The sequence below is a fragment of the Sylvia atricapilla genome, chromosome 6 (genome assembly GCF_009819655.1).
Source record: "Sylvia atricapilla isolate bSylAtr1 chromosome 6, bSylAtr1.pri, whole genome shotgun sequence".
Lineage (NCBI taxonomy): Eukaryota > Metazoa > Chordata > Aves > Passeriformes > Sylviidae > Sylvia > Sylvia atricapilla.
In genome coordinates, this window is record NC_089145.1 from 14820634 (window position 1) to 14840120 (window position 19487).

At 41.3% G+C, this 19487-nt stretch overlaps 1 protein-coding gene across 1 annotated transcript in view; it reads left to right on the top strand.

Annotated features, from left to right (window-relative positions):
• The window catches only part of OSBPL5 (oxysterol binding protein like 5), a 135449-nt gene that overhangs the window by 81363 nt on the left and 34599 nt on the right, over window positions 1-19487 (top strand). The window contains exons 5-8 of the mRNA XM_066320874.1: window positions 7281-7361; window positions 8014-8115; window positions 9716-9919; window positions 15613-15697. Of these exons, the coding sequence (XP_066176971.1) occupies window positions 7281-7361; window positions 8014-8115; window positions 9716-9919; window positions 15613-15697 (472 nt within the window). The remainder of the gene's footprint in view (window positions 1-7280; window positions 7362-8013; window positions 8116-9715; window positions 9920-15612; window positions 15698-19487) is intronic.

The following is a 19487-nucleotide window of genomic DNA, read 5'->3' on the forward strand; positions in this document are numbered from 1 at the left end:
AGGTATCACAGCACATTAACGACTTTCACGCAGTGACAAGAAGGAAAGGAAAGCGAGTCAAGTGATTCGATCCCTGGACTGGGGCTTGGGGAACCTCAAATTCCCAACTCTGCCTTGGATTCCCTGCATTGCCAAGGCACATTAGTTGTGTTTCTGTTTCACATCTTCATCAGTGAGGTGGAAACATTTCTGCATTTCGTTCACCCAGGCCATATCCACATTGCATGAAGAAGAAGGCTGCAGATTGCCCAAGTTAACAGAGAGAATGTGGCATAAAAATCCTATAAATATCTGTGAACTTGTGAGCTGTGAAGACTTTTGACTGCAACCACACTGCCCTGTGCTCATGGGTGAGCTGCTCTCTCTGAGGTGTGAGCACATCCCATTTGTCCTGTCTGTACAGACAGTCAAATATTTGATACTGGAACATTTGCTTTCATTGTGTTTGTGTGGTTCTTGGCACTACAGATATATATATATTTGTAATTTCAGCCGTGGCTTCTTGACCCGCATTTTACTGGAACACATTTAAGGCACAATTTAGCTACATATTATGTTGGTAACTTTCTGCAGCAGGTTTTCTCCTATTTAATTTTTTAAGTGGAGTCTCTTTCATCTCCTTTTTCAAAGGGAAAAAAACCCTAGATTACTAATTTTAAATTGTTTCTTATAATAGTTTCTCTCTGTTTTAGAGCCCTTTATCCTTTTTATCTGGGATGAGGGCCCATAGTTGGGGTGTGAAAGTATCACTGAACTGTCTCTAAGCCTCAAGCTTGTCTCTGCAACCAGATAGTTCAGTTAGCACACACCTGCTAGTGACAGGAGCTGCCTTTCTTTTGCTTTGCACCTCATTTGATGCTGTTAGAGTCCTCCAGGGCACCTTTTATTGCAGTATGCAGTGCTGCATGTTCTCTTTCTTTCCTGTGCTTTCCTATAATTCTACTGGCTAGAGGGCAGCTGGAGACTCTTGATATGCATGCAGGGCCACAAAGAATTGAGGTGTATTTTAAGGGATAGTCAGAAAAGTTCTGAAGCTGGAGCTCAGTGATTCTTCACTGTTTCCAGTCCGTTGCCAATGCTGCAATGAAGTCTTTGAAATTGTAGGACTGTGGCTGTTGCATGCACAGTTGTGTGATGTATTGGAAGGCAAAGCATTGTGAATGAGTTTTTCCACATGCCCAAATTGTTCAGGTCTTTATTGTGTGATTTATAATCTAAAATATGAATATAACTGACTGCTGGAAATTTATTTTAGCTGCACAGTGGTTTGAAACTGCACACACTGATCACTTGAGATTTAAGCTACAGTTCCCATACTGTCTCAAGCTCACCCTGCTTGATCTATGAATCATGCTCCTGAGCTCTGATGTAACTCCAGTCATGGTTACACTTGAGACTAACATAGAAGATCACTCACAAATATGGCAACTTACAAGGGTACCTTTTCCTCTCTTCTCCCTTAGCCAGCAAACCAAAGAACTGTTTGGCAGACAGACCCAGATATTGCAGGAATCACCCTGGAGAGACTGAGGAGTGAAACATCCCCTCTGTGTGTTAAGCACAGCTTCTGGCCCTTCCAGGTTGTAGCTATGCTAAACTGGACCCATGCTGTCTTTTCTTTACAATACTTCATGCTCTCCATGTTGTGGATGGAATTATTTAGGAGCCAGTTGTCTCCATGAACACTTGCACTCAGTTCCTGTGCCCTGGCTCAGCACACTTTCCTTCCTCAGTTCCATGTGCAGCGCTTCAGAATAGTCACAGTTGTCCACAGAGAGCTTTGCAGCTGATTTCAACTGAGCAGAGATTTGCCTGGAGTATCCTGGGAAAATCAGGTTGAAGAGGGGTGAGGTTTTTCATGTGAAGTGGAAAACATGGAGCATTCCTAACTTGTGTAGGTACACACAAGTCCTGAAAACACCCAGGTGCTTCACAGAGGTGAATGTAGACAGCAGTAACTCAAAGTTGATACCTTTGGGTAAGCCACAGCAGTGCAATCATGCCCCAGCATAGGTCACTGGTGATTGCAATTCCTTAGTCTAGTGTTTCTGACGAGGAAGGTGAGGGCAAATGGAGGTGCTGAAATTGAAATTATTTATTAAACAGTTTAGCAAAACTGCAGATCCAATTGTTTTTCATTGCTCACTTTGTCTAAACTCAGCCTAGGGACAAAAGCTGTGCCTATAGCTGGAGGGGAAATCAAAACTGCTTCAGCTTTCTGCTGACACTGAGTCTATGACAGTAATGTGAAACAGCATTTTTCTCAGTGTCCAACTTCCCATCTCACCTCAAATGTTCTTTAGATATTCTGACTTTGCAGAACAAACTTCCCATGCAAGGCACACTTAAGTGACCAAACAGAAATCCTGTGGGGTCCGTGAGTTTTTCTTTATTCACCATAATTTGATGCAATGGAGCCAAGGATTCCACTAAACACTGGTATAACTTGATACTTGAAGTTGCTTGGATGGCTGAATTTCACCGTTTATTTTCCCCAGATGCTGCTGTCATGTCACTTGTTTATTTGTACAGGCTTTCCAGGTTGTGCTAATTATTGTGCTATTTCAGTCACTGTATCTTTGTAACAGTGTTGAAATAAGAGGGATCATTATGTCGGATTTTTTTCCAACCGGGAAGTTTTAGTTGAAGATTATTTAGCTTGCTGTAAAGCAGCATATCAGTTGAAGGGTAATCTTTCCTACTGCAAAGGTTGTTTGTTAGTAAGATTTGTTTCACTGACTCTACTGTGCTTTGGATGAGCTATTAATTCGCAGCAAAAGTAAAAAGTTTTCAAAAAGAACTGCTTTTAATATAATGAAACCAAAATTGCTTATGCTCACAGATAACCTCATTCACAGGTTGAGATATCTGTGAATATTCACATGAGAAACAAAGAGTTTCTCGGTTGTAATGTCAAACCCAGCTTTTCCATTGTTCTTATACTACTTAAACAACTTTTCTTTCATTTCTTTTATTTCTGTGTGTTAGTGATTTGTAGCGATTATATGTGGAAAAGATAGGGGAGAAATTACATCTGACCAAGGACATGTCACTGATTTCGTGAAGCATAACTTATGACCCTAGCTCCTTTTGTTCTGCCTTCAAATTCCCATCTGTTCTTGTCTTTCTCTCTCCTGGATGCAAAGAAGACTAAAGGGCAAGCTTTCGTCTTGTAAGCTGTCACTGCTGTTACCATGCAGAGCACAGCTTGAGGATGACTTTATTTAAAATGTTTCTGATTTGGAATAATTCTGGCTGTTGTGCAGCCAGGATTGCTTGTGCTAAGTAATAAGATATTCCTCTTGCTGTTGTCTAGGCATGGCTGGCATGCTGATGGGCTGGCATCCCCCACACCCTGAGCAGATCACAGGCTGCTTTTCTGTGAAATGATTTGGTTCCTCTTGGAAATGAAGTCACCAAAGAGACACTGGATCAGAATAGCACTATTGTGAGGACTCTGCATGCTCTCTTACAAAGCCTGGCAGAAGTGTTAGGGTATTGTGATGACTGCTAACAATCAGCAGTGAATCTCCAGAGTTCCATGGCTGAGATGAAAGGGAACAGAAACTTAACTGGGATAAAAAGTGTGGTTTTGAGTACAGTACAGCCTATTGTCAGCAGTGAGGTCATCACTCAGTCCTGGAAAGGACAGGTTTGATTAGAGAACTGAAAAAGGACAACAATTTCATCTCCCTGCAAATGCTGCAGCGTGCTCCGGTGAAAGTTTTTGGTGCATTAAGACTTCCCTCTTTATGGGAACCAGGATATGGAAAACCTACTTACTCATTTCTTATTACAATACTCCAGTGGGCTTTCTCTTTCTTTAAAAAGGACATGAATTCTTTACTCTCTCATTGTACAAAGTCTCATCTGTGGCCAATATTGTTCACATGTTGCTGCAGAGACGGGGGGCCAGATTCTGCTACCCTGCACAGGCATTATCCCAGTGTCCTTGGAAGACTTGCTGTGATGACAAATGGCTTCTCTTAGTTTTCTGCCAGGCTGAGAAAGGCAGGGCATTAGAAAAACATCATTAAATGCTCTTGATGTGTCTTAGCAATGTGAGACCCTGCTGTGTCTTGGGAATCTTTAGAGCTGATGGCCCAAATTTACTGAATCTCATATATGCCACAAGGTTGTATTTTGCAACCATCTCGAGGAGCCGTGGTATTGGTCACACAGCTGGTAGGTACCTCACAGTTTTTGGAACATAGAAGCACAGAAATTTATTTTCTCATGCCTAGAAATTCTTACATGGGCAGTGGGTACCTATGCTACTGCTTCTTTCTCATCCACTCTCAAGCCTGTCTTGGTGACCCCCATCCCTGTGGCCCTGTTTCCCCTTACAGGGCAGGTTCACAGATTTAGCCTGTCCAGGTGTAGCCCAAACCTGAAGCAGCACAGAGGCTCATGAGCCACCACACCATCTCCAAAGCTCTTCATCCAGCTGCTTTAACTAAGTGAAGGACCGGTTTGAAATGGTTTCACATAAGCTCCATTGTATTTATGGAGCTCCTAAAGGCCGTGGTAGTGTCAGGGGAGATTATCCCTTCATCAGCTGTTGTGTGCTGTGGTTTGATGGTGTGCACAGCAGCATTGGCTGGAATTGGGCACTGGTGTCCTTGGTTGTGGAGTCAGCTCTCCCAAAGAGTCAGAATCAGTGTCTGTCTGTGTGAACATCCCAGGTTTGAAGTCCTGTGCTTGTTCAACTCTATTTTTAGCATGACCCAGAGAGACTCCAAGGGGGAGGCAGGTGGGACTGGTGAAGCAGTGGAAGTGCCTCTATCTGTGCCAGTGCCAGTTCCCCAGTGCAGCAGGTCTAGCCTCAGGTTTGCTGGGGTTGTTGGAAGCCTTTCTGAATTTAGCTGCAAGGAAATCTCCCCAAGCCAAGTGAGTTAAGAGGCCAAAAATCCATTCTTTATTTAAGTGCTAAGGTGTAATTTTCTATATAACAAACAACTGTAACTTGTTTTAATTAGTTAAGCAAAAAGCATTCTTTGTATCCTGATGCTTTGCAGGCACCTGAGCAGTATTTCCTAGAAGCTTGGGAACATCTGTGCTTTTTCTGCCTCTCACAGTGGCTAATGAGGGCTAGTACACAGTGTTTCTCTCTGTGTCTGATCTCTCAGGCTGGAGGGAGTGAAATCACTAATAAACAATTGGCTGATGGCTCTGTCTCAAGGACAGGACATTCTTCCTGCTAATTGGGAGAAAGGGGGAGAATTCTTTTGACCCATTTTTAGAGGTTGCACATCTCAAATCAGGAAGGCATAATCTCCTAATAATTCTGAAGGATTCTTGCTCAGACATATTTAGGCACTTGGAAATGTTTCTTCGTAAGAGAAAGGCTTATAGCTTATCTCCCAAATGTGTTCTACTGCCCTTTGAAATGTGACAAAGACCCTGTGGGCTCAACTCTCTGCTCAGACGTCACATCTGTGCAGTGATCCCCACCATAAACATTGTGTTTTTTACAGTAAAGTCCAAAGCACAAAATATGAACCAGAGACTGCATTGCAGGCAGAGGAGGCAGGCTTAGCTTTCTGTGAAAACAGAGCCAGCAAACACTGAATCGTTTTCAGGAGTCGAGGAGATGGCCTTTTCTTAGAGTGGACCCAAGTTGACTTGTATGCTAACAGTCAGATCAGGGCTCTCGCTGGCCTTTGTGTGTCATCACAGAGTTTTCGTTTCTCTGTTTTTAAAGTATCATGTGTAGTTTTGGTTTTAGTGAGAGAGTACTACAAGGGAATGTGAGAACAAGTAATAGGTTCTACAGTGACTGTGGCTCGATTGCAAATTGCACCTTCTGCCCCTGATTTCTAATTCTGTATCATCTACAAGGAGTTTTTCTCAGTTGAGCAGGCACGCTTCTTTCCCATTTTTGCTCCTTCCCCAGTCTCCAAGCCATAGTTGATGGGCCGTTTGCTGTGATCTGGTCATGCATTTTTCTATTTTTCTCTGAGTCATGTGAAAAGAACTGATCCAGTTGTCATTAAACATTTTCCTGCTCACACTAATGTACAGCATAGCTCGTGGCTATAGTGGCCTGAGAGATTTCTGTGTCACTGAGAGGGAAAAAAGGAAGTGGGTGTCTCGAAATGGAAGGTGCTGTAAAATTATTACATCAATTTATGACATAAAAGAGACAAATTCTGAGAGCCCAGTGGGTTTGTTTCACATCATAGCAGTGAATTTATAAATGGGAAACATTTTTGATACATTTCTTCCCTTAGTACAGCTCATTTTTGTGTCACACTCATTAAATCAAGGTGGCTGAGGGCTGAGCTTTTCTTACAAAATTGTCATGTCCGAGTGGGAGAGACAGAGCTTGACCCTAAAAGATCACAGTCTGAATGCATCAGACACATGAAAGGTTGAAAGGAAGAGAGGTACAGAGAGAGAAAAATAACTTCCCCAAGGTCACATAAAAAGCAGCAGAGTCCAGACTGTACCATAATTCTTTCACCACTAACCCTGCCCAGGTTTTGTACAATTTGTTGAGAGAACCTTTCCATGTGGGGGTCCTTGTTGTGAGCTGGGCTCTGGAGAGCTGCACTCTCTAAGCATACCTGATTTTGGTAACACTAATTCTGTCATTATGCCTAATGAAAGTAAAGCATTTCTGCATCCCATCAGCACAGTCATGAGATCAATCTGTAGTTTCTGAAAGTGAATTTAAACAGCACTGACGCTATCAAACATGATTTGAAATGACTGTGTATATTTTGTGCTTCACTTTGCAAAGCCAAGATGAAGGTGATTTTCTGTATTATCTGTAACATGATTAAGTCATTTCTTTCCCACCCATGTTTTTGAACATTTTAGTCAGTGCAACAGTCATTGCCAGTATCAAGTCTAGTTCTGAAAAATCTATAACAAATTCCCCATAAGTTTTATTCTAGTAATTGAAAGGCTTTCATATCTGAACAGAAGTGGGCAGTTTTCCAAATTAGAAATAATTTTTTGGCTTTCTGTTTTGTTTTATTGCTTTGTTGAGGTTTTTGTAGTTTTGGGGGTTTGTAGCCAAGATAAACATCTGCATGGGAGAAATGCAAAGAAAAATTTGGTGGGGAAAATCCCAACCAGCCATGGGTATAAAAAGGAAGTTTGGACTGCACTGTAGCTGTGCATTTTGTGCACCTGCTTAGTGTTCCACTGCTGAAGTCTGCAATCAGCTCTTTCATGGATTCCTGAAAGTTATAAACAACACTTTATCAGAGCATAACTTGAACATCTTCATGTTAACACATTCTTATTTTCTTCTCTCCCTCTTTTCTTAGATCGAATATAAGCTTTGCAATGGGTCTGACAAAGAGTGTGTGTCTCCCACAGCCAAATTCATGAAGAAAGAAACACTGAAGGTATGTGCAAAGCAGTCAGGTCATCATCAGCTGACATTCTTTTAAAAACAAATGGTACCTTCCAAACAAACCATTGAAAACAAGTCAGGGTCATTGCTCATGATCCAGAGAAGCCTCTGAATCTTCTAGGAGTTACTATAGGCCAAGGACATTTACAGGCTTAATACACAGGATTAGATGATATACTGCAAGCAGAACAGATCAGTGTAATTATTTCACTGTGTTTGTATGTTCTGGAGCCATTAGGCATCTCAAGAGGATTGTAATCCTTCAGTGTTCTTAGGACAACTTGCCTAGGCAATCTGAGCGAATTTTAGCTTGAACACTTGTTTGTCTACCAAACCAAAAGTATAAATGAATGAAATTAGATTTTGTTTCTTGAATTAGAGGGGTGAGGAAGACTGAGTGTCCAGCCTCTTTCAATTCCCTCCAAAGAAAACACAAACTAGGTTGTGTTTAATGAAACCTCAGGAGCAAAGAAAATGCCTGTTCTCTTGTTATGTTCTTACTCTTCTTTGTGCTCATTTCTGGGGAACCTGTGCTGGTTCAAGTTCTTGCTGTGCTATACATAACTGTCCTGAATGCATTGTGTTCTTTCCTCCCCAAAAGAGGGCATGATTACAACGACTATATTTTCTCTGTTCTCAACCAGGTACAAAAAAAAAATTACAGACAGGAGAAGAAAAGAGCTACCAAACAACTTTTCAGTGCTCTGAAGGATCCCAGTGTAGTGATCACAGAAGACTGGCTGAAGGTATGTGACACAGACCATTTCTTCTGAGGCTGTGGGAAAAAAATAAGTCAGATGTGAAGTAGTTAATGTGTCTGAGATCTATGCACTATCACTTTTTTAAGTGAAAGAAGATGAAATAGTTTTGAGTTGAAGTTACTTTACAGTAACTTTACAGCTTTATTTAAATAGCTGAAAGTGGAACTGTGGGTATCTACTTTCCACCTTAATTCAGTTGGTCCATTTCATGTCCTTAAGCAGCAACCAGGACTCAAAAAGGGCATAGTACAAAGGGAAGTGATGATGTTTCTCTCTTTGTTCCTCTCTGAAAGATTTTGTTGGCCTCTTCCCATAAATGTGGTTTTGTACTGAAGAGGGAATAGACTGGGTAACAGCCTGAAAATGGGCAGATACAGCTTGTTCTATCGACAATTGGATTTTCTGTTGTCACAGCACAGAATGAAACATATTGTACCTGATGACAACTGCAATTTCTCCCTGTGCACACACTTGGGTAGTGACAGTTTCTCATTGAAGTCCTGAAACTTCTGTGTGGCAAAGTAAATCTGGATTGACATTGAGAGATGAGCACTGGTTTTCTCCTCCTTTGGGGCCACCTAGTCTTCTCTAATAATAGTGAATCGGTTGAACCTTTTATATCAGCAAAACCTAATTTCCATACATTGCCTAACACATAGCTCTTAAGAAAAACAAAGTAACTTAAGGATCTCATTAAACAGTACAGTTGCATTTGGTTAGTGGTAAAAACCTCCAACATTGTTCTGCAATTATTATTAGAGGTCAGAAAAGTGACATGTGTTTTATTTGAGAAGCTAGATTGGCAGCAAAGTGTTCCTGTTGTGTTTACTGTTGATGAAAAATTAATACAGAGACTTTTGAAAACACAGAATACCTGTTGCATGTTTTCTGTGGTTGGAAATTTCTGGTGAGTTACAAATAAAAACAGAACACAGAAAAGACTTGAGGTTTGGCCTGTGCACATTGAAGGCAGGAAGACCTTAGGCAATACCTAACCTTACTGAGAAACTTCTCCATTCAAAAGTTGTTATCTTTAATATACTCTTATCAGATTTAATGTCTTCTATACAAGAGGGAACTGCATTGAGCCCGACAGAGAAGTAAACCAGCTGGAGACAGTACTATTAAAAATGGGGTATTTGACAAAACCCATTAAGAGCAGTGTTCTGCAGAACGCTATTAAAATGACTTATAAGTCAAGTTAGGCTAGCTACAACATTTTTATATGCAATATTCTAATTGGCATGTCCTCCGTGATTATTAACAGATCCCTCTCGCATGGGCCAGCAGTGCTGATTGCCTAAAAATTAATCAAGCTGCTGACCCTGAGCTACTAATAAAAATAGGATGAATATTAAGCCAGTAATAAAAATACAAAGACAAGATTCTGATAGCCAGATTTCCAGTTTCTGGGGTTTTGCTGTGAGGTCCCTAGGACTGTTCAGGGAACACAATGTATTTTCCTATTTTCCTTAAGAAGTGTGCAGCCTTGGAATACACATACTGGAGATGCTGTATAAACACTGACTAAGTGCTGGGTTTCTTCTAAGGAGCAATGTAGATGCAACTTTCTTTGTTCCTCCAGATTCGTGGGACTCTGAAGAGCTGGACCAGACTCTGGTGTGTCCTGAAACCAGGAGTGCTGCTCATTTATAAGACGCCAAAGATCGGACAGTGGGTTGGGACAATCCTGCTCCATTCTTGTGAGCTGATCGAGAGACCCTCCAAAAAGGATGGCTTCTGCTTTAAACTCTTCCATCCTTTGGATCAATCCATCTGGGCTGTAAAGGTACCAATCCTGATGAATCCAACAATCTCTTCTTGGTCACTGAAGTGTCTGAGCACTGGTGTTGCTTAGCACTGATATTATTTAGTTATTCAGTTGCTGTTAGCAGTGGTGAATTGACTGCATAAAAAGATTAAAGATACCACAGTTTGATCATTGAATGACATCAAAGAGACATAGTCCTTGTGATTAGTTCCACAGATCACATTCTGTACATCTGTGTACAGTTCACAGATCTGTACATTCTCAGTGTACAGATGTCTGCATAGAATGAGGAAAAAGGAAACGTGTTGGTGCAGGAAAAGGGTTCAATACCTAGAAGCTGTATCAAGCCATGACCTACATCTTTAAAAGGAGTTGGGCATAGACACAGTTAATTAAAGTCCCCAAAACAAGGGCACAGAAAGCACCAAGTGCTTCACACAGTACTGGGAGATGACTGGCAAAGTGACAAAAAAGCAGGTTTATAATTTGACTTCTTTTTTTCTAATGCCTCTGAGATTTGGATTTGTTTGCAATGGACTTGGAACTCAGTGTTCAGCTCAAGCCTTGACTGTTGCACAAAAGTGTGGCTTCAGATAGCCCTTATTGTCTCTTCTTTGAAATGGAAATAGCGGGATTTTCTCCACTTCATTTTGAGTTATTCTTCAGGCTGAGAAAATCCCTTCCTGTACAGACAGTGGCTCCTGCAGTGACCTCTGGATCTCCCTGTAGCAAAAATGCTTAATAGTTTTTCACACTTCTTGAAATAACTCCCTGCAGAACTTAAAGAACTGTCTTCTTTATTTCTTCTTTTCTTTAAGAATAGTCAAAAGAAGAAAAGTAATTATGTAATGCCTATGAGCAAATAGGAAGGTCCCAGTACCTCCTGAGAGGCGCTAAGAGACACATCTTTTGGATACCCTGAAGACAAAATTTAAATGTTCTTGTATTTGTTTCCCTGTCAAAAACAGTGACAAAAACAGAGTTATTGCAGACATAAATTCTCTAGGAGATATCACAAGTGTAAATAAGGCATTACAAGCTGATGCTTTGCTGCAAGGTGGTCAGCAGAGGGAATGGAAATGGAAAGACTGACGAGAGAGCAGTGAAAGCACTTGTCATGGCATCAGAAGTTCTAACAAAAGGGAGAAGCCCTGTGGGAGCAGATCAAGCAGAGACACTCCTGCTCATCCGTGCAGTAAATTGAACAGTTTTAAACCCAGCTATACAATCGCTATAAAAAGCCTTTCCATTTTTAATAAGGTAGGAGGAGAGAATTAAAATTAACCTCAGTAACCAGGGGTGAGAGCTGCTGATTTCTGCCAGCAGCTCTGCTCTGATCTGTGTCTAAATGCATTGCTTTTTCTTAAAGTTCCAAAGAGTTTGCTGCTACCTTGCTTCTCACTCAGTTTTGAGAGTTTTGATGCTTTTTAAATTCAGAACATGCACCCAAGAAGGTTGTTGATGATTTACTATCTGTCAACAAAAGCATTCCTTGTGAGTTGACAGGTCAACTGAATTCTTCTGAGAAGCATAGTCAGAGGAGGTAGTGAAAAATAGAATCAAAAGTGCAGTCAGATGCTGAAAAGCAGAGTTGCTGACAGATCTGAAGTGTTGCACTAGGATGCCCTTCCTTTGATATGAAGCATCCCAAAGAAAGAGGAGGTTTTATCAATATGTGTATGCATTTAAATATGTATATCTTATTCTTGTGTCTCTTGAGAAAACTTACGATAGAAATAAGAATTAGTATATTAAATGTGAAGGGAGTATATATCTGAAAATGTTTGTGTACAGCAGGAAGTCCAAAGAGGTTTAAATTTTAAAGTCAAAGTAATATTCTGTGTCTCTTGAGATATATTTAGAAAGCCACATTTGAGCTGCATAGTAGGATACTCCCTGAAACCTGAGTTGAGCCTGGATTGTTGTGTGTGATAGATACTTTCAGCCATGAGGTAAACACCAAAATACACATCAGGAAGAAATCCACCAGTGAGCTGCTTGATGTCAAAGAGGCTGTCTACACTCTGTCAGCAGTTTAAGGCTGAAACTGCTAAAAATACTGTTTTACTTTATGTCGTTTCACAGCCTCTTTTTAAAGCAACTGGAGCAGAATTGACTGATCTACGTTGGTTGTGTATAACTATGCAAAGAAAGTCTGTTTCTCATGAAATACAGATTCACCTGAGCTTAAGCAAAAAGTCCAAGTTACTGTCTGTCACAATGTAGATAAGACCTGGATGAATACCTTTCATTCTTGGCCAAAATGGCTTGTGAAATTTTCAGGGATTATCCAGATTACAGTTGGTGGTCCAGCTTTCACTCTCATCAGTGGATTTGCAGTTTACTCAGGGTAATTACTGAATATCTTTGTAGCTTTTGGCCTGGCTGCCCAGCAGATGTTTGGAGCTAACTCTGGGGTTCAGCCCTGGAACAGATGTCTGGTTCAGGCACTGCCATAGGCCTGTATGGTAGTGTCAGCCAAATAAATTCGATGTGCAGGCGTTTAGCTTCAGTTAGAACAGGGTGAGATTTTGGGGCACCTTTCAAGATAAGATGTAAAGGCCATGGCCTATAGCTGAAAGCTAAGTACAGGCACTGTACTTTTTTTCCTGTAAAGCTCTCTGGGGTCTAGAGCTATCTTAGAAGAATGTTGCTGGGGGAAAGAGTTATTTTTTCTATACTGTTTTCCTGCCTTTTTGAGAGTTTCAACCTGAAACTTCTTTGCAGTGCACATGGATTAGACCTTTTATCTATTTGTTCTGTCGAGGCCTTTGTAAACCCAAGGCCAAAACCACCAAGGTTCCAAAATCAGCCAGCAGTGCAAGCATCAGTAAGAAAAGCTTCCCCCACATGCTCCAAATGCAGCTGCAGAGGCACTTTGTCCAGTGTGTGAAGGCAGTGTGATCCCACACTGCTCCTGGGAAGAGACATTTTGCTGAGGTGGCTGCAAGAGACCAGGGAATGCCAACCTAGGAATTCATGTGAGGGTGTCCTCTTGCTTCACAGAGGGAGTGTGGAGCTATCAGCTGGCAGGGTTTGCCTGCCTGTCTCAAGAGATGTCCTGGAATATTTCCTTGGAGTATTTTCCTTCAAGCTTGCTTAGAAGCTGGCTGAACAGCGTGGTGTGGGAAGGCTTTCATTATCTGCAGCTTGTTCTGACATTTATTTAGAACAATAAGTAAGTTGGGGTCAGACCCACTGCATCTGGTAAAATGTATAATTTTAATTTTGTTGATTTGTAAGAATTTGAGTCATTCCTTTTAATGAAAGTGCTAGTAATGGTCTTGCACTGTTGCTTTTCTAGTTGTTACTCCGTTCCAGAACACAGCAGTTTCATCTTCATCCTTGTGGTTATCCACAATACCATTTAGGAGATTTTTTCCCTTTGTTTTATGACTTTCTGAGGTGTCTTGTCATACTATCCAAAACTGCCGGTACTCTCCATTTTTCAAAGCCGAATCACCGCCTGTTTCATAATGCCTCTTGAGTCTTGAATCAGATGTAAAGATAGGAATGATCTGAAGGTGATCCTTTCTTAGTTGTACTGCTCAGAGGCTGCAGCTGGGCTCTGGGTGCTGCTACAGCTGGGATAACACTTTTAGTGAGAGCTGGTCATTGGCATGGCGCTCAAAGGCTGGGAGACAGAAAGCATCATTATCTCTGCTGTGCAGATACAGAATGTCATGTAATCTGTGCAAATGTTGGGTTTATGTTCATGGCCTCTTTTCTTTTTCTTCTGGAAATGCCCCCCTCCATGCATGAACATGCCTTACTGTTGAATGTGTTTCCTTGACAGAGTGACCGGCTGTCTCTTGGGTTAATCCACGTGCCTAAAAAAATGCCTGTTAGAATTTTGTGTAATCCCTTCCTCCCCATCTCCCTCCTTTTATTAAAAATACTGTTTCTCTGTATCTGTACTGTTAGGTTGTGGGGGTTTTCCTCAAACAGAGCAAATATCCACCTCTGCACTAAAAACACAAGTAATAGTGTTATCAATAGTTCTCCAACACCCTGCTCAGCTGCAAGCAGCTGAAAGGAAAAATGCCATGGGGAATGATGTCTCATTGCATTAATATCACTAGTAATGTCTTAAGCTGCTCTGCTCTGGTTTACAAATCAAATCTCAATTTTGCCCGTCCTGACTATTAAGCCTTTAAACAGTCTTAATTTTGTGAACCTCTTGTGAGAGAGGAAAAAAAAGTGAGTAAGAAGGATCCCAGTTTCTCCTGGCAGCAGAGGAACCCCGCAGATGTGAATGCAGAAAGCTTGACTGGAGATTGCTGTCATCCAACACTTCATCTTTGTACACTCAGATACAATTTGATCCTTTCCCTACTCTTAATTCTGTCCAAATTTTGTTTTTCTGAGTATAACTTAAAAACAAAAATCCATATAAAACTGCTGTTTAACTGTGAAGCGCTTGTGTACAGGAGCAGTTTTCAATAGCAGTCACAGTTCCATACTTACCAACTGGGAGGGAGAAATCCTTCCTTCAAGGAATATGGTTGGATACTATAACAGCCCATGTAAGGGAGGAGAGTAATAGTCAAACTGCAAAAATCTACAGATTTTCAGCATTGTGTGGTATTCTGTAGAAAGTCAAGGAAATATGTACTGGAGCATCCTGGAGAAAACCTCTTGCTCCCCCCTACAGGTGACATAGTGCTCACACGAGTATTGGTGATGATTCTGCCCTGCTTTTATTTCTGCCATAATGTCTGCAGATTTGAAAAAGGATCTGCTTTTGTGCTATTTGTTACAAAGTGAGGAAGAGAAGGAGCTGGAGGAGGCTGGGTCACTTAGGAAATGCAATGGAGGGATTTCTATTTATTTGTCAGGTTATAGCAAAAAGTCCATACCATGAAGAGTATGAAGCAGTGTTCACTGCATACAGAAACTACTTTTTCCTAGCATCTTCTGCAGTTCAGAGGAGAAGGAAACAGGGAGGAGATCAAGGAGTTCTGTTCAGAGAAGTGTCTCATCCAGGATAGACTTTGCTTCCCTGGGCATCATTTCTGGAGGGTCATGCTGAAAGCTTCGAAACAAAAGGCAGCATAAAATGAGCAAAGCCTGAAGTGGCTGTCACCCCAGGCAGCACAGCATAAGGGTTCTCTGGATTTAAAGGTGAAGAACTGCAACCCAGTAGAATGTGACTATGCTGGGGGTCTTTTGGTCCTCAGTTTGTAGTTTTCCCTTCTTCACCTTTCCACAGACTCAGGATGGAGTTTCCCCTTCGTTAACTTCCAGGAGAGATGCTGTTGCCTCTCTGCTGGAGGCACTCCCAGCATGACATGTGGCTCTGCTGCTTTTGTGGTGGCCTGTGAAGGCTGTTTCACAAGTGTGTCTGGCTGCAAGCAGACTCCACGTGCACCTCATGGAGCAGTTCCTTCTGGTGTTGCAACAAAGGTTTGACTGATTTTGTCCCAAGTGACAGCAGTAAGATCTTTCCACTCCTGCATGTCAGTATAAACATAGCAGGTTTTGGGCTGAGCACAGGTTAGACCAAGCCCCATTTTTACAGGAGCTCATTATGCCTTGGAGCTGCAGCAGAAATATCATGATTACTAATGAGTCTCTCCAAATTACTCCATGTTCTCCTGCCTTCTTCCCTACCACACACATGCACACACTGCCTGGGAAGGGTGGAAAGACACTGAACAGTCCATTGCAGCTTCTGTGCCTTACATCTTTCTGTCTGTGTGCATTTCCAGGGGCCAAAGGGAGAAAATGTCGGTTCCATCACTCAGCCTCTTCCCAGCAGCTACTTGATTTTCAGAGCAGCCTCCGAATCAGATGGTAAGTCTGGGGGTTTGTTTGCTTTCTCCAGAGAGCATACTTCCTGCTACTTAAGAAAACAGGTTGATGAGGGGAAAAAAAAATATAAGGTGTGTAAAGGAAAAAATGGTGGCTCACCCAGCTTGAAATACTGCTCTCAGTGATGTTTGGAATAGGTCAAGCAGACTTCTGGCACATTTCATTGCCCTCACTGAACAGCCACCTCTCTGGCCATGTGTGTGGAAGAAGAACATAAGTTTTGGGAACCAAAACCAATTAGAACTAAGTCAGTATAAACTGAAGGATGGATGGAGTCAGTCCCAAAACTGATATGAAAAGGGTTCTATTTTCTCAGATCAGAGGAGATTTCTGAAAAGTCTCTGAAACACAACTGAAAAGTTGTGTGAGAAATACAAGCTAACTCAGAAGAGATCCATGGATCTGGTAAATACAGGAAATTGAGGGGGGGAAGCAGTAATCAAGTATGCACAAGATTAGGTCGATGTCTGAAGTTTGAAACAATAATTGAACAAGACCATAGGGCAGAAAAGAAAAGGAAGTAAAAAGATACTGTCAAGACAAGGAGGCCTTGCAAAAATTTTGAACAAGGACTGAAATTAAGAACCTGAAAGAGATGTGTATAAACTGAAGAGCATAAAAAAGGCACCTTCTGATGTGTTCCTTGTGAACCTGGAGCTGCAGAAGCAAAGTTACATAAAAGGGAAGAGGAGTATAGAAGTTATCAACGCACCAATTTTCTATGCAATACATTTTGGCTTTATTACAGGATTTGAGATGTGCAGCCACCAGAACGTCCACTTAAAATGCTTGAAAGTTATGCTTGTCTTATCTGCCTATATCTTATATCAGGGAGAGATCAACTGGAGGAAAATGGTGTGGTAATATTAAAGAGCTGCCAATACATGTCTTTCAGCCACCTGAATTTTGCTGTAAACTATTTGTGCTGTGGTTTGAAGTACAGCAGGCCCAGATGCTGGTGACTCCACATGTAAAATACTGTTCTGGGAATTCACAAAATTATGGGAAGTAAATTTAGGTCAATATATAACAGACATGCCAGCTTGCTATGTGAAAATCTCTGTAAATTACTTCAGCAGACCTAAAATATCAGTGATTTATAAGTAGATAAGAAGATTAAAAACATGTTTTCATTCCATTTGACCTTCAGACCACTCTAATTTTTTTTTTCATACCAAATTAACCCAGGCTGTTCATTTTATGGATATTTTTCACCTACCCCACCAAGGGGGCTTATCTATCCCATATGCTCCTTTGGGTCTCATCTAGAGTAACTTTAGGGACATAAGGACTTTTTATGTGGCAAAATAGGCTTTAAAAGTAGTGTCTTTCTGGTCCGTTGGTTAGGTTTTACATTTTCCTGAGGCATGGAAATGAGACAATGCAAATGCACTTTTAACATGACACTTAGAATAGAAGGAAGCCTTCCTTTATTACAGACTTCTGTGCTATTTTCCTCCTGCAGTGAAAAGAGGACAGTTCATTGTGTGGGACACCATCCTGACACTGAAAACTGCTCACAGATGTCATTGTAGTGAAATTGTATGAAAATAAGCAAAACTTATATAGACCCATAGAAACACATCTATTCCCTAAAATATTATGCTTTTGTAGCTTATTTGTGTAAAGAAATACAGGATTCTAACCTGGCTCCAAATATCACCTGCCTTGAAAGAGATAGATGGAATAATCTCCTGTGGGGAAAAATAGTGCTGTAAGGTAGAGCTGCTAAATTAGAGGCATTTCAAACCCTGGTTATACACACAGCCCACAGAACAGATATACAGAACAGTCCCACAGAGTTCTTAAGCAACCAAATAGCTTCAACAGCGATCTGTCAATCCAGATTTTATAAAATATTATTTCTTTAGAGACCCATGTGCTTGACTTTCCACTAATTTAATTATTAATGATTAAACCATGGAGGCAACCTGGCAAAGAGACCTGTGGCTGAACTTCTACCCTCTTTTTTTATGATGTCTGCCACAGGCCAGTTACATGGAGTAGAAGAGCTTTAGATTTGTTCTAACTAACCTTACCTATAAGGCTCCTAAGATAGCAGTAGCCCCCAAGAGATCATCAGAGGTAAAACTTTTCTGGCTGTGTTCTCTCTGTCTGGCTTGTACAACACGTGGTGGAAAAGCACAACAGGGGCTGTTGTGGCATGTGAGAATTTTCAGTGCTGAAATGCCTGTGGGAAGATTTGTGCCCAGTGAATTACTGTGTCTCCAGTGTCAAAAGAGCTTAAAATAGTGAGCTACTGGGACACATTTTGAAAGCCAAGATGTTGGATTCTTGGGAAGCATGCAGAGGCCAGGCAGATCAAAACAGAGTTACTTTTGGTTTACTTTTCCTTTACTTTGCTACCTCTCTCCAGTAGGGTCCTAAAGTTAGATGGAAAGCTAATGTGATCAGGGGAAGAAGGAGGAACTGAGTTGCCTCTCAGTCAAATATCCTAAATCTGTATGTATGAAGTAACTAGGGCCTTTGGTTCAAGACAAAATACAAGCTCTTGAACAGCCCCAGCAGTGCCCTAGAGCCACCTGCACAAGTCTGGAGTACCCACATTATGCCTGGTAGATTCTGAATCTGATGAGGTGATCATGAAAGCCAAAGCTTTGGGATCTGTCCACTTAGCAGTGGAATTCACACACACACACACAAAAAAAAAAAAAAAAAATAAACCAAAAAAACAAAAAAACCACACACACACAAAAAAACCCCCATAAAACCTGAATTGTACCAGAAATATTAGCATGAAAAATGGTGTCATTTTCAGCTGAATGAGAGTATTTGACTACACAGCTGAGGTCATTGAGCTGTGAAGTATGGAAAGTGGCCATAGTTTGTGTAGGAAGGGCAGGATATGAATCTCTAGGCAAGAGGGAAGAACAGCTTCCTCCCAAACACGTCCTGAAAAATCGCCAAACACATGTGTGTCCTACTTGGAGACAGGATTAATGTCAGTAAGTCATGTAAAACGTATGCAGACAAAGACACAAGCAACAGAAACTGATAGATTTAAAGAATTCTATATAAACTGCTGGAAATAAAGGCTTGTACTTTGCAGTTTATATAGTTTGATTTTAAGCTCAAAATACAGGACTGAAATGGTTTTAGACTGTCACATTGCTTCACCTGTTGTAAAGAGCCATCTCCAAAAGGGTGTGCCTGAGTTTGTTTCATTTCTTTGACACACTGCACAAACCTAGAGGATCCAACAGAGACAGGAGATTTAGGTAAAATGAGCTAAGCCACCTGAGACAAAGGAGGCAGGTGGGATCTGAGCCCTTGTGTATCTTTGTAGCATGTTCACATCTCCCCCATGGTGCAATACTCTGTGAATCTACAGCATCTCTGAAGAGGTGTCCTGGCCGTGTTCTTCTTAACACAGTCTCCCATGTTAGTAGTGGAAAATGAACAACAAAGCGTTTGGCAAATATAACTCGTGGAGGCCTCTGACTTGCTGGGAAATAGTGAGTTGCAGCATATGTTAGATGTACAGTTCAGCCATCCAGGCAACTTTATCATGATCAGCAGTTACATGGCCTACTTTTTCTCTCAGCATTTCAGAATCCCCATTTTCCCCTCTGCTGTACCATCTGTGACAGATATTGGTAGTATTTAAGATTGTGACTTCTGGACGATCTGCAGAACTGCACTGCCTGGCTACAGCAGATTTTGCATTGACAGACCAGAGCTGCAGTCTGCTTTTTGATGTGTTTTAAACATCAACCTCTGGAAAGGTCGTGTCAGCCCACAGGGCTCAACC